This window comes from Macaca nemestrina, chromosome 3 (assembly GCF_043159975.1).
Source record: "Macaca nemestrina isolate mMacNem1 chromosome 3, mMacNem.hap1, whole genome shotgun sequence".
NCBI lineage: Eukaryota > Metazoa > Chordata > Mammalia > Primates > Cercopithecidae > Macaca > Macaca nemestrina.
This window is the reverse complement of record NC_092127.1, coordinates 23,616,651-23,629,803: the sequence shown is the minus strand read 5'-3', so window position 1 is coordinate 23,629,803 and position 13,153 is coordinate 23,616,651. Positions and strand designations below refer to the sequence as shown.

The 13,153-nt window shown below is 32.9% G+C and overlaps 1 protein-coding gene across 2 annotated transcripts in view; it reads left to right on the top strand.

The window, feature by feature from the left end:
- The window catches only part of LOC105466716 (tolloid like 1), a 226,004-nt gene that overhangs the window by 189,280 nt on the left and 23,571 nt on the right, over nt 1-13,153 (top strand). For both annotated transcript variants that reach the window (XM_011715828.3, XM_011715829.3), the window contains 2 exons: nt 8,923-9,048; nt 11,941-12,068. In XM_011715828.3, coding sequence (XP_011714130.1) covers nt 8,923-9,048; nt 11,941-12,068 — 254 coding nt within the window. The remainder of the gene's footprint in view (nt 1-8,922; nt 9,049-11,940; nt 12,069-13,153) is intronic.

Below are 13,153 nucleotides of genomic sequence, written 5' to 3'. Positions count from 1 at the left end.
ATCTTACATAAAATCTAGTCAGATATTATAAAGGCTGGTACAAACAACACTTTTAATTATAGTAATACTTTTATACAGTGACTTTGCTCTCTACAGGTGGATGGAAATAATGATACAAGACCTCCAAAAAGGGGCAGATTTTTCAAAATAATTTTTCTTTGTGTTTGGAAAACGTAGTCTCATTTTAGCAGCACTTTTATATCTTTTTATTTAGCAATGTATTTCTTCCTATTTTCATATATTTTCATTATTATTAGGCTAATATTAAAATTGTGCTTAGCCTCATCGTTATAGAAATGGTTGCGGTAAGAAACCTAGAAACACGGAAATTATAATTTTACTAAATATAATATATTGTTAGCTGTATTTAATGGTTTGCACTTTTGTGTTCGGAATTTAACATTTAGTTTAAGCAACTCAAAGTAAAATTTCCTTCTTAAAGATCTGAAATTTTATAAAACTCCCCAGATTTTATGGAAATATATAAAAAAAAAACAAGAAAATTTTTTTCTCAATCTCAGTATCATACTTTATAAAAACATTATTTTGAAACTTCTCAAGTAGATAAAATTGTAACAAACCTTAGTATAGCAATCTATTCTGTCTTTGCAACTAGCAAGCAATTTAGAGCAATTGAATTCCAATTATTTTTTAATATTAGTAATTTGGATTGAGTTAATTCAAAGGCCATTTATTCTGGTCCTCATGTGTTTAAAATTAATGAGATTTACAATGTCCAGGGTTTGTTTGGGGTTTTCAGTGTAATTGAAGTTAATGGTTCACAAGCTCCATTGAGTTCCAAGTCATACAGAAAAGTGCCTTCAGAATACAATGGACCTCGACTCCCATTTTCTCATTTCCTTCTTTATTCCCAGTTTAAATGACCTTTTACAAATGCCTCTCAGGTATTCATTTAAGTTTCATATTATTCAAAGTACAGTTTTAATATTTTAATGAAAATGAGACTTTTTAAGACTTCACTGTTTTATAAATATTATGTGTTTTATGAAGTTTAAGTGACCCAGCATTTAGGTAGAGACAGGTTACTTATCTTAGCGCTATCTAAATATTTATTTTAAAAATGGAAATTATGAAGAAAATGAATTTTGTCATAATAATTGAAGTTACTAGTGAGTACTGTGTTCACTATTTGGGTGATGGGTTCAATAGAAACCCCAAACCCTAACATTGCGCAAAATTCTCATGTAACCTGCACATGTACCACATGAATCTAAAATAATTTTTAAAAATAATGTATTCAGGATCCTTTTTATGTTACTTTAGTCTTATATTTAATTTTAAATTGTTTTAAGACAAGAAACATGCTACAAATACTGACTACAAAGTATGATTAAATTTAGTTACTCAGAAAATTTAAAATTTGCTTTCTGATATTTTTGGTAAGAAAAAAATTTCCAAATTATAAAAACAGATTATTCATGTCCTTAGAAACAGTACTGTTGAAATATAAGAGATGCTTCCTTAATTCTTTGAAATACAGCTCTGAAGGCTTGTGCAGAAGATACTGTTCTCTACCACATGAGCATATATGGTCTTTATTCTTTATCTCTGTGGAACTGTGCTTTGTAAAATTAACTGAGCACCTTGGTAGTACTTGAGCCAATAACAGGTAACTTGCTGTAAATCATGTTCACTGATGCATACTTAAAACATGGATGATTGTATGATTGATTTCATACAATCATCCATGTTTTAAGTATTTATCAGTGCACTTAAAATACATATATATATAAATCAATTAACATGACAATACTTTTCAAAGAGTCTAGCCTAGATTGTTTGATCATTAGTTAACTAAACTGAACAATGAAGTTCATGAAGAAATTAAACCCCAAAATTTCATTTTATATTGTTATATTCACATATTTATATGACAGATGAGGCAGCTGAGGAGTTAAGTAAGCTTCTCGGTGTCAAAGAGCATTTAAACCTAGTATCTCTTGGTCTGAAGACCATTCTCTTAACCATAAGAACTGATCATGACCTTGGCAAATGGCATTAGTTCTTTTCCTTATGACCTGGAAAACAACAGCGGATATAATTTTCACTTCTTTATTAGATTATTGTTTTGTAAAAGTCCAAGACAATTATTATTAAGTATAAATTTTCAGGGTTCACTTTGTGAATCATTAAAAAGTCTTGGCTGTTTGTCAGATTGATATTTAAAATACTGTGGTTCTGGATGAGTGATTAGATCTCTTTCACATTTAATTTCCTGGGAGTTTCTGTTAGCAGGAAAGATGTTTGCCCAGAAAAAGGGAAGGTTAAAAACATGTTTGTAATAAATTGCTATTGTTATATCAAGAGATGGCAGAAAATAAGAGTTTAGGTGAATAAGTGTCCTCATTATGATGATCTTATGAAGTCATAATTTACAGAAGATTATCCATTTTAATTGATGTCTGTTCACATTGCAAATATTAGAGTTCTAATAATGCTTTCAGTGTGATAATATATAATCATATGTCAAAAGCCAAGTAATTCACTGTAACTACATTATTAGAAAGTAAGTATGCCAACTATAAAGATACTATAGTTCACAAACAACATCTAAGTTTTTTTTAAATGTTAAAACTCACTATGGGGGGCTTTGACAAAGTGTGTTACTGGATTTATTGTCACAAATTCTACAGAATGAAATTTCAAGAGTCATTAAAATGACTACTCCATTTGCCCCAGAAATCCCATTCATGGGACTCTTTCATCAAGAAATATCTCGAAATCTGGAAAACGAATTTCAAAATGATGTGATAGTGACAGAAATTTGGAGCTAGCTGATATTGCGACAACAGGAAAATCATAAATAAGTTATGGCAAATGCACGTTGTGGACTCTTCTGTGCTACAAAGATGGTTCAGCCATTCATGGTGTAAGATGTTGTGGGCGGTAAAATGTTAATGGAAATCTAGGCATAAAACAGTGCATGCACTGTCTAGATAGCTAAGAATGCAGGTTGGAACAAACCTGAAATTTGCCATATGAAAATACCAAGAATGCTTGGTTAGGGTGGAAAGACGATGCATTATCGTTTTCTCCATTTTCTTCTCAGAGTTTTCTTTTAATTAAAATATAAAAATAAATTTAAAAGAAAAAAAGCTCCTATCATGTTTCCACCTATTACTGTTAGCCAAATATTTCTAGTTTGCAAACATTGCCTGATAGACACCTATTTCTTCATTAGTTAATAAATATTACTACAAGTTAATATTAATACAAGCGTATCAAATTGAGTTAAATTCCCAAATATTTTATTAGAGGCAATCTAATAAAGATGTTAATATATTATATACATCAATCAAGAGATATTTTATAAACACGTAGTCTAAAATGGTTATGTTTATAGCTAGTGTTCTAAAAATTTCAGAATTAGTTGTGGCTTTATGAAACCTTAACATAGAATATAACATGTTCAGCTATTTGTTCCACATTCTTTTTCCAAGAACTTCTAAGAATTTTCAAGGAACTCAGTAATAGTAAAAAATAATATTTGGTAATAAGTGATTCTATAGTATTTGGAAAAGAAAGCTATTAAAAATAAAACTCTAGCTTTCTTTCAGTTAAGTGATACATCAGGAAAAAGACAAATATATTTAAGTTTTAACATAAAATGAAATAATATATTTATAGTATTATTTTCAACATATCATTGTCTAATAAAATAATTGCATAAGAGATTTTAGCTTTCCTTGCACATAGCCTCAGATTTTTAAAACAAACACTTTTTAGATTTAAGAAATAACATTGAAGGGATGTCTCTAAGAACTTTTTAGCAGAATAATTCACATCACTTCCATGCTCATAAAATTAAGAAACTCTCATCTATCAATTCTGACTAAATATCATAAATGAGTCATGAAAATGCCGTAGCTTAAAAATTAAGAAGTCGTTGGATTTTATAGCAAAATAATTTATAAGCTGCTCTGTAAAAATCAGTGTAATATGCTACACTTATTCAAGGGTATATTTAAAGAGCAATACAATGAAGTAATATTAAAGCAAATAAAGAAATTAGGAAGCCAACATGAGACCATTTGAACATTATGTAGAATTATGTGTGGCTTTATTTATTTTCAGGTAATTCAGAATATAGTGGCATAGACATTTTCTAGAAGATATATGGTCCAACGATAGCTTGGTGTTATTTTCTTGGACTAAATGAGATTTGTTACTAGATTAACCACAATGATTTAGTTTATATGATAGTAAAACCAAACTTAATTTTATATGACATATTTGAGCACAAGTCTGCAAGTCTGCATAGGTATACATGATGCAATTTCTTAATTTTAAGTGAGGAAGCAAAGCTAAGAGTATTCCGCTCAGAAGAGTTTCTTTTCTTTAAATGAGTTAAGCATAACAGCAATATTAGTAGGACTTTATACCTGAAAAAATTAGCACATTTGGGAACTTGACATCTTTTAAAATTTTAATTATAGCATTATTTGGAGATAATATAAAAATGACTTCAGGCAATGAGCGTTGAGCATAGGCATTTCGCCTTTTATAGGCAACCCTCTGTTAATGAAAAGATTCAGTTATGACTCTGCAATTCTGAGAACAGAAAATGTGAAGAATAGTAGCAGTCTCCCTCAGGGAAAAATCTATTAGGAATGTGATCTAACTATTGCTGATAAGCCTAGGGACTTGCTCAAGGACAGAAATGGACTAAAACTCGTTTTCCGACTCCCAGTTCATCTGTCTGTAACAAATGGAGAAGTCACTTAAAATAATGTGTGCATTGCAATCTTTCTAGCTCTAAATTCAAGTAATTTCAATTGACATGCTCCTCATCTTATCTTCCTGTGAGTGTGTCTCGATATTTGTAAGTGTCCTTCTTGTCCACTGTTTCTCTCATGGAATGGTTGTTGATATTTGCAGATGAAATTCGACATGATACTACTCTAACAAAATTTTAAGGTGATTAATTACACACAGTAACACAACTTTCTTGTATGATTTTGAATCCTGCTTCCAAGTTTTCACCATTAATGATATTTAAATATTTGCATGTTTATGGAAACAGAAAATTATCTCTGTTGTAGCTCTCCTAGTGTTTATTGGTGCTTTTTTGTAGGTGATTATTTACTGGATAGTTTTATGTCAGGCCTGTGTGTGCTGTGCATGTGTCCATTTATTTCAGATCCTGAACATTTAATTTGAGAATACCTGCTCTTGTATATTTCTGTTCTGTTGCTTGGACAATTGACTTCTTTTTCCTACAGATAAGGAAGCTTTCTGCAAAGAGAAAATTTTTATTTTTGAATATTGCAAGAACTTGATACAGGTTGCAACTTCAGTTCCATCCAGTATGTATCATTCATAGATTGATGACCTCTGATAGTCTCAGAGGTTCGCTGCAGGCCTCTGATGGAAGAATACCCCCTTCCTTTTTCCTAATGATGGGCCTTGTCTTTATCTTACATGAAGGAATGGAAAGCAGACATGTCCATTCCAGAGAAGGGGGCTAATTTCCATCTGCAGAAAATAAATGCTTTTATTTCTCCTCAATAAAACATTTATTTCTAGCACTAAGAAAAACACTTTTTTCTTTATTTTGTGTCTAGTATATGAAAATGCCAGAAAATTTCAAATAAATTATTGATAGAAATTTCAGTTATTGAATGTGTTACGCAGACATTATGAGAAATGTTTAAATGTCTCTCCTCCTCCCTTTTCTCTTTCCTTGGATTTGTATTCTTCAAAACAGAGTTTTTGTCCTAAGAGGAGAAATGGACAGAAGTTAATTATGTTTGCTAATAACTTTTTTCCAAGTTTGATGGCCTTTCATAAATAAGAAATCTATGATATATTTGCAGAACTTATCTTGTATGAAGTTGCCATTTCTCATCAACATAAGAAATCCAAAATTGCATTCACTTTAATTAGAATACTCTATTAACTCCTGTTCAAACAAGTGATTTTAAAACAACCACACCATATTTACTACTCCACAGATGAATTAAAATATTTTTCAAAATATAGTGCAAAATACCAAAATATTTTTAGTCTGCATGATGTAAAACATCTGGATAATTTTAAGTATTCCAATGATTTCCTGAAATTTTCTCTTTTCATATGACTATTTGACACATGGAGGTACAGTTTTATATGCTACTTTTCAGGACAAAATAACTTTCTTCTTTTGCCTTTAGATGATATTTTGATTAGTTCAGTTTTGAATTTAGCTAAAATTTAGACTAACTCATAAGTATATTCTAGCTGCCTAACTGGTAACTTTTCATTTCATGCAACCTTAAATTAAATTATGCTATATCAGATGTGCAAATGAAGGCAGGAAACTCTGATAAATTGGGAAAGTAAAAAATAACAGATACTTAGAGAATAATGACTATATAAATAGTAATAACTCTTCTTCTTCCCTGTCTTATATTTGTTCTCTTTCATCTTCTTCCTCTTCTTTCTTTTCTTCTTCCTCTTGCTCCTCCTCCTCCTCTGCTTTCTCTTCTTCCAAAAATTATTCTGAAATTATTATTATTATCTTTAGCACAGCAAGAGTATTAATGGTTGGCTACAAAATCATGGAAATATAATTGGTTTCATTTTGTATTTTATCTCTCTTTAGTTACTATTACTATAGGTCAGTTTATTTTTTAATAGATCTTGAAATGAATTATACTCCGAAATATGAGCAATATGACCTTTCCACTAGAATGAAGTTTGGATTTTAGGGATATTTTATGTTTTGGAATTCTTTTTATTACAAAATGACTGGATTTAAACACAGCAATAATGCATGTGTTATTGAATAACACTTGTGTTCATCTTTGTATTTTAACATTTTTGTATCTTTCATGCATGGCAATCCAAATAGGTACCAATAAAAGGGTGAGATTCAGGCCATCTCTGCCTCTTCACTGTTTGTCTCTGAGCAGTTCATCTGTTTATCAGTCAATTGCAAATGTGAACTAATTTTCTCTAAGCTACTTTGCATATAGTTGTTAGGTTTCCAAGCTACTCTCAAAACTCTGGTTGACCCAGGGTACAACTAAAGTTCACTCTATCAGGTCTTATATTAAGTATATAAAACCATCATTATATAAACATTTTCAAAGGAAATATGTGTCTATTTCAGAATAATTCTGTCACCAGCATTTTCTTAATTGGTTCTTCCATTTAGCAGAGATAAATTCTACATTCACTCATAAGGAAGCGTTTTTCTGAAGCTTCGTAAGGGAAAGAGCCTCTGGAAAGTAAGAGTGAAAAACAAATTTAAGCAATTCATTGCTTAACCGTCTGCATTAGAAAATGCAGGCAGCTGATACCACGGTGGTAGGAAGTATGGTTTACTGTCCACCCGTTCTGTATAAGCCATTTGTAATTCATAAACTATAATTCTCACTGTCGATACAGCTAATGGAATAAGAGTTCAAAATTATGTTAAATTTCTCTAAAATTGATTATACAAATCTAATTTTCTATTAACTGCTACTTTTTTCTACATTTCGGTGTTTGATGCTCTTTCACAGAATGATTGTCTTTGTTCTGCTTTTATTTTGTTTTGCTTTTGGCTTATTCTCCATAGTAAGTGTTGAAAGAATAATGGAAGTGTCAAGGATAGGTGGAGAACACATAACTCACAAATATACTAATTATGATATATCCTTTAAAAACTGAGATTGCCTGTGTGTATTTAAAATATTCAGATAGTGCCAATGCATTCATATCGCCTGTAAGCGTGTGTGTTATGTAATCAATCTTCAAATGTGACAAAATAGATGCACCTTTAAAAATTATCATCAGATTCTTTGATAAAAATACCTTCCCTAAACATTTTTTCCATGGAATGAATATAGATTTGATAAAAAAGCAAAAATAGTATAATTTCTATGCCACCAAGAGCTTGCCAGTGCTCACTAGCAAAATCAGCTGAGAGTGTCCAATTTGAATTCAGCCTAACTCCTCATATGATGTAACTCGTCCTTTTCATTCTCTATGTGTGGGAGTGATGAAAGTCTGAGTGACGTGCCATCATGAATGTGTGTCAGGAACAATCTGCCAGTTTTGACGTTAATGGACAGGCCAGCTATGGAATGACAGCTGAGTGACATGAGTGATGGTTCATGCCTCACCGAATTGACTGCCTGTTAATCTAGTTTGGCTTTTTTCCCTGTAGTGAATTTGTTGGCTATTTTTGGGGGCTCATATTTCCTAGTCTAATCTTTACCTTACTTCTAGCACACTAAAAGCCCTTTTAGGGGATGACTTATTAATAAACTTGTCTGCCACAGTATATTTGTTTAAAATACATAAATTTCATTTCTTCTGTAGAATAGTTTAATTATGCCTTTTTTCTGCTTGGAATGCTATGAAATGTCCAAATTCATTAATGCTAAGCATAACTGCAAAGTTAATGGGGAAAAAAAAATCAACTACAGTAATTATACTGAGTGATTTTTTTAAGTGATTACATACAAATCTTGGAACCTTGTTTAGCCTCTGTCTGTATACCATGGTTAATATATTGAAGGATATCCCTCTACTTAAATGCTATTTCTTGCCCCTATTCAAACTATGCACAATTTTAAATTTATTTTTTAAAATTAGCAGTAAATGTTTAGGGTTAATTTGAAAGAAAGATCTACTGATTCCCTCTTTCTCCTACCTAAAACTTCTACTCCAGCATAGGAATAAAAGAGGGTTACAAGTTATTATCATAGTACTAATGGTCTTGGAAATTTGATTCATGGTACGAGGCTACAAGCTAAACAAGGAAAGGGTACAACTAAGAGATCATACATTTTTGTTTGTTTTATGTTGGGAACAGGAGAAACCATGACTTAGTTTACCCTTTGGCAGTGTTAACCACAACTAAATGACTCCCTTTGATATCCTTTGTTTTTAAAGTTACTTACTAAACCATGGGATTGATCTCTTTGCTAGACAAAGACGAATGCTCCAAGGATAATGGTGGATGTCAGCACGAATGTGTCAACACGATGGGGAGCTACATGTGTCAGTGCCGTAATGGATTTGTGCTGCATGAAAATAAACATGATTGCAAGGAAGGTATGGAAAGGAATACACTTTTCTTGACAACATGTAGAATTGCATGTGGTTTGGATAAAGCACTGCTTCCAAGTAGAGTTAATCATTTCAATGAGTGATCTCATGGTGGGCTACCCAAATGTCAAAAAACAAAATTCTGTGTAATGTTCAAAGATCCAAGGCAAATGACTGGATCTTTACTTTGCATATAGGTGGCATTAGAGTAGCTTTGTATAACAGACATAGTAGCTGCTAGGATACCATCTGGTAGCCAGAAAAGCACCACGTTCTCCCCAGGTCTTTGTGGAACAGACCTTATAACAGCATGCATAGTTAAACTTAACTTCTGCTAAATGTTTTGCATTTGATGTAATACTCCTCCCAAAAATATCTTGTATATCTTGTGCATGTGCTACATAAGTGATGTCCCTTTAAATACCAGGAGTGTCAAACTCAAATGCCTACCAAAGGGAAGACATTTGAAAATGGTAGATACTGTGTCATTTAAAGTTTGAAGTCATGGTGTTGGTCCAGAAAAGCTTAATAGTAGCACAATCATACCCTACCAGATTTTGTCCCCAAGGCCTTACAAAATTCCACAACTTTTTTAAAGTAGTAATCTTAATCCCCTTAGCCACTATGAACTAGACAAGAACTTTAAATAGTTATTCAGCTCTTATTTCTTTCTTTGACAGTCTGTTCCCGAATTTTCTACTTAAGTTGGATTTATGCATGTTTTGAGAGGAGAATTACTAAGGCAAATTTTATAACTTTAGTCACCATATGTACATTGGAAGGTACCTGACTCTAACCACAGTTAGATAAGAATGTTTTGTGTAAACATTGCAATAATAGAGAATATCCTGAGTTGACCCTTGTTCCATTCAACTCCTTTGAAATATGGTTACATGTCGAGGATTTTCTTTTTCTCATTGAGCTAATGACATTGTGCAGAATCATATACAAGCAGGAATTTTTCTTTCTCTCCTTTCATGTATAAGCATAATATCTGTAACTTGGTAAGATAAGATATGCTATTAAATCAATAGATTAGGAAATAGGTCCAGGTTTTTGGGGTTTTGGGGGTTTTCTTTTTTGTTTTTATTTTGAAACAGGGTCTCCCTCCGTTGCCGAGGCTGGAGTGCAGTGGTGTGATCTCAACTGATTGCAGCCTCGACCTCCCAGGCTTAAGCAATTCTCCCACCTCAGTCTCCCAAGTATCTAGGACTACAGGTGCACACCACCATGCCTAGCTAATTTTTTGTATTTTTTTGTAGAGACGGGTTTTTGCCATGTTGCTCAGGCTGGTCTCGAACTCCTGAGCTCAAGCAGTCCACCTGCCACGGCCTCCCAAAGTGCTGGGATTGCAGGCATGAGCGACTGCACTTGGCCCAGGTTTTTGTTTTTTGTTTTGCAGACATTGAAGGTAATTCAGAGAAAAAAAAACAAGACAGCTTTTATAGATTATAGATTATACATGTAGCCTGTGGATCACAGGTACAAATATGTCTCTGTTCATTACATAAATGATATAGGAAACTTCATTATAGATAAAACAACATGCAGACGCACCTTAATAAACTTGTCCTATTGCCAGGAAAGGGGTTGGATCATCTTTTACCTTCACTATAGTACATGCTCCTTGTACACTTTAGCAACGAGCCTCTCAACCTAGTCTCAGTGTCATTGCCACATCCTGCAGAGATCACATTTCACATTGCAAGGCTGAGACAGGGACGATGAAATTTAGAAAACCCTTGTCATGACTGGATCCAAACTTTCAAGGCTATGTCTTGCTACCATAATCATAGATTATCAGACAGGAACTGAATTTTACCTTCCACTTTATTGTAATCTTCTGTTGCAAATACAAATCTCCCTATGGAAACCTAGCACAATTAAGGTGAAGGTCTAGTATGAATGATTGCAGCAGCGGGGCCAACAGCAACTACAGTAAGTGCACTAACTAATGTTGGGCCATGTTACCCTTGCCCTGTGGCCCTGAAGGGTATAACCGGTGTGTTTTCCGTTGAATAAAGTATTTCACCAAATGTATTGCTCAGGAAATTTTAGAAAATTATATGTACACAATACATAACAAATAATCCCAGTCTAAACAAGGATGTATGTTATAGAATTTCCTAAATTATATAAAAAGAACACAGCTTGAGGATAATAAGTGTTTTTGAAATTTAACATTAACCATGTGGAAAGATCTTGTCTAAAATGAGCTTATTTTAATTGTAAAAAAAAAAAAAACATTACATAATTATACTGATTGAATGAGGTATCCTTTGAAGTTCAGAAGCATCTCTAGGGCTAATAGCTGTTCATTAATTTTCCTCTTAGTGCTTCCACTTGCTTTGATAAAATTAGGGCTAATTTATTTTAGAAGCTAAAATTATGATACAGGTATTCAAGTGTATATTTAACTAAGGGAGAGAGAAAATGTAAATATGTGATTCAAAAGGTGCCTTCATGATGTTAATTAGCTGTAAATGATGTTTCTTTTAATAGGAAAAAAGTTGCAAATGGCATAGTCCAATGATGTTTGTTTGTGACATTGGATTAAATACACCCAGTGTTGATATTCTCGACTGTCAATATATGTTGCACTGTTAAAGTCTGAGCCACAGACCCATCAGTTTAAAATAAAAGTTCAATTTATTTTAGGCATTTATCTGATTTATGGTAAATACTTAATTTCATGTGAGGCAGACAACAAACATTGGCTGATTATACTCAGCAACAGATTTCCCAGAGCAGATGAATATGATAACCGACACGGAAGTGATAATTAGCTGGTATTCAGGAAAATCTTTCAGCAGGGCAGTGGGCAAATAGGCTGCTTGCTTTCTGCCTCAAACCTGGGCTGGATTGCCACACTGTCTGATATTATGGTTATTGGTACAGCTGAGTGTGAACAGAAGATCCACAGTCCAAGTGGCCTCATCACCAGTCCCAACTGGCCAGACAAGTACCCAAGCAGGAAAGAATGCACTTGGGAGATCAGCGCCACTCCCGGCCACCGAATCAAATTAGTAAGTGAGCACATCCTTTTACTTTCCATTAAGCCGACTGCCCTTGTCTTGCATTACAAGCACTAGGAAATAAAATGGAAGTTTATCTAATTGAATTGAATCATAGGCAGCTGGAAAAGATTTTTTGTCTCATGCTTTCCTCCTTACACTAAAATCCTTGACTTGACTTCCTAGATCAAGGTGACTGCCACGTTGTTCTCCTCTAGTGTTTCTTATTCTGGATGTTTTATAAGGCATTACCAAAGTTGCTTCAAAACGGTAGTCTTTATTTCTTAATATATTACTGGTAATTATATTTTCAAATTTGGAAAATAAATGAAGAAATAAAAGAATCAGAAATTTGCCAGAAAGCACAGAATAATAATTCACTTAAACCCAGCATAACATATTCTACTGGTTATACCAATTCCATATACATATGTATTTTTCATAATAGAATCAATTTTGTCTTATGGTGTACAGAATATTATTTTTGCATGATATATTGCCCTCTGTACAAAGATACTGATTTCCTTGGATTTTGCCCACATTTTGTCGGGCATGAGTAATTCAAATATGAGTATAATGTCTCATCTCTCTTGCATTCTTCTCATTTTGCATTCTGGCCTGGTCATAAATAATAACCTGATAATAAATGTTAAATTTCATTATAGGCCACAGAGTGTTTGAAGAGTATAATCTAAAGAAATAAAAATATAGAAATGTAGAAATGTTAACAATTTCCTGCAATATGTTGTTTTTAGAAGCAAAAGGCAGTGCCAACTAACAAGGCTCAGGAAAGAGCCCAGCAGGCACAATAATGACAAAAATTGTCTGAGGAGTGAGGCTACTAGTCCAAGGTAGCTCACTAGATGAGTCCAATCATAAGCTTAATTTTTAAATTTCTTGTTTTGACTCTTCCCTCAGTGACTATTATTGGCCAATAAAAAGGCCTTATTTATATACAACATTATAATAAAATCAGAGACAGTTGCCAAGAAATTCATATTCTTAGTATGGAGGTCCTTCCAATCTCCATAGTTGTAAGTGATTTCCCAGACAGAGATATCAGTTCATTTCAGCCACACTGTTGAAGGATCCTAAAT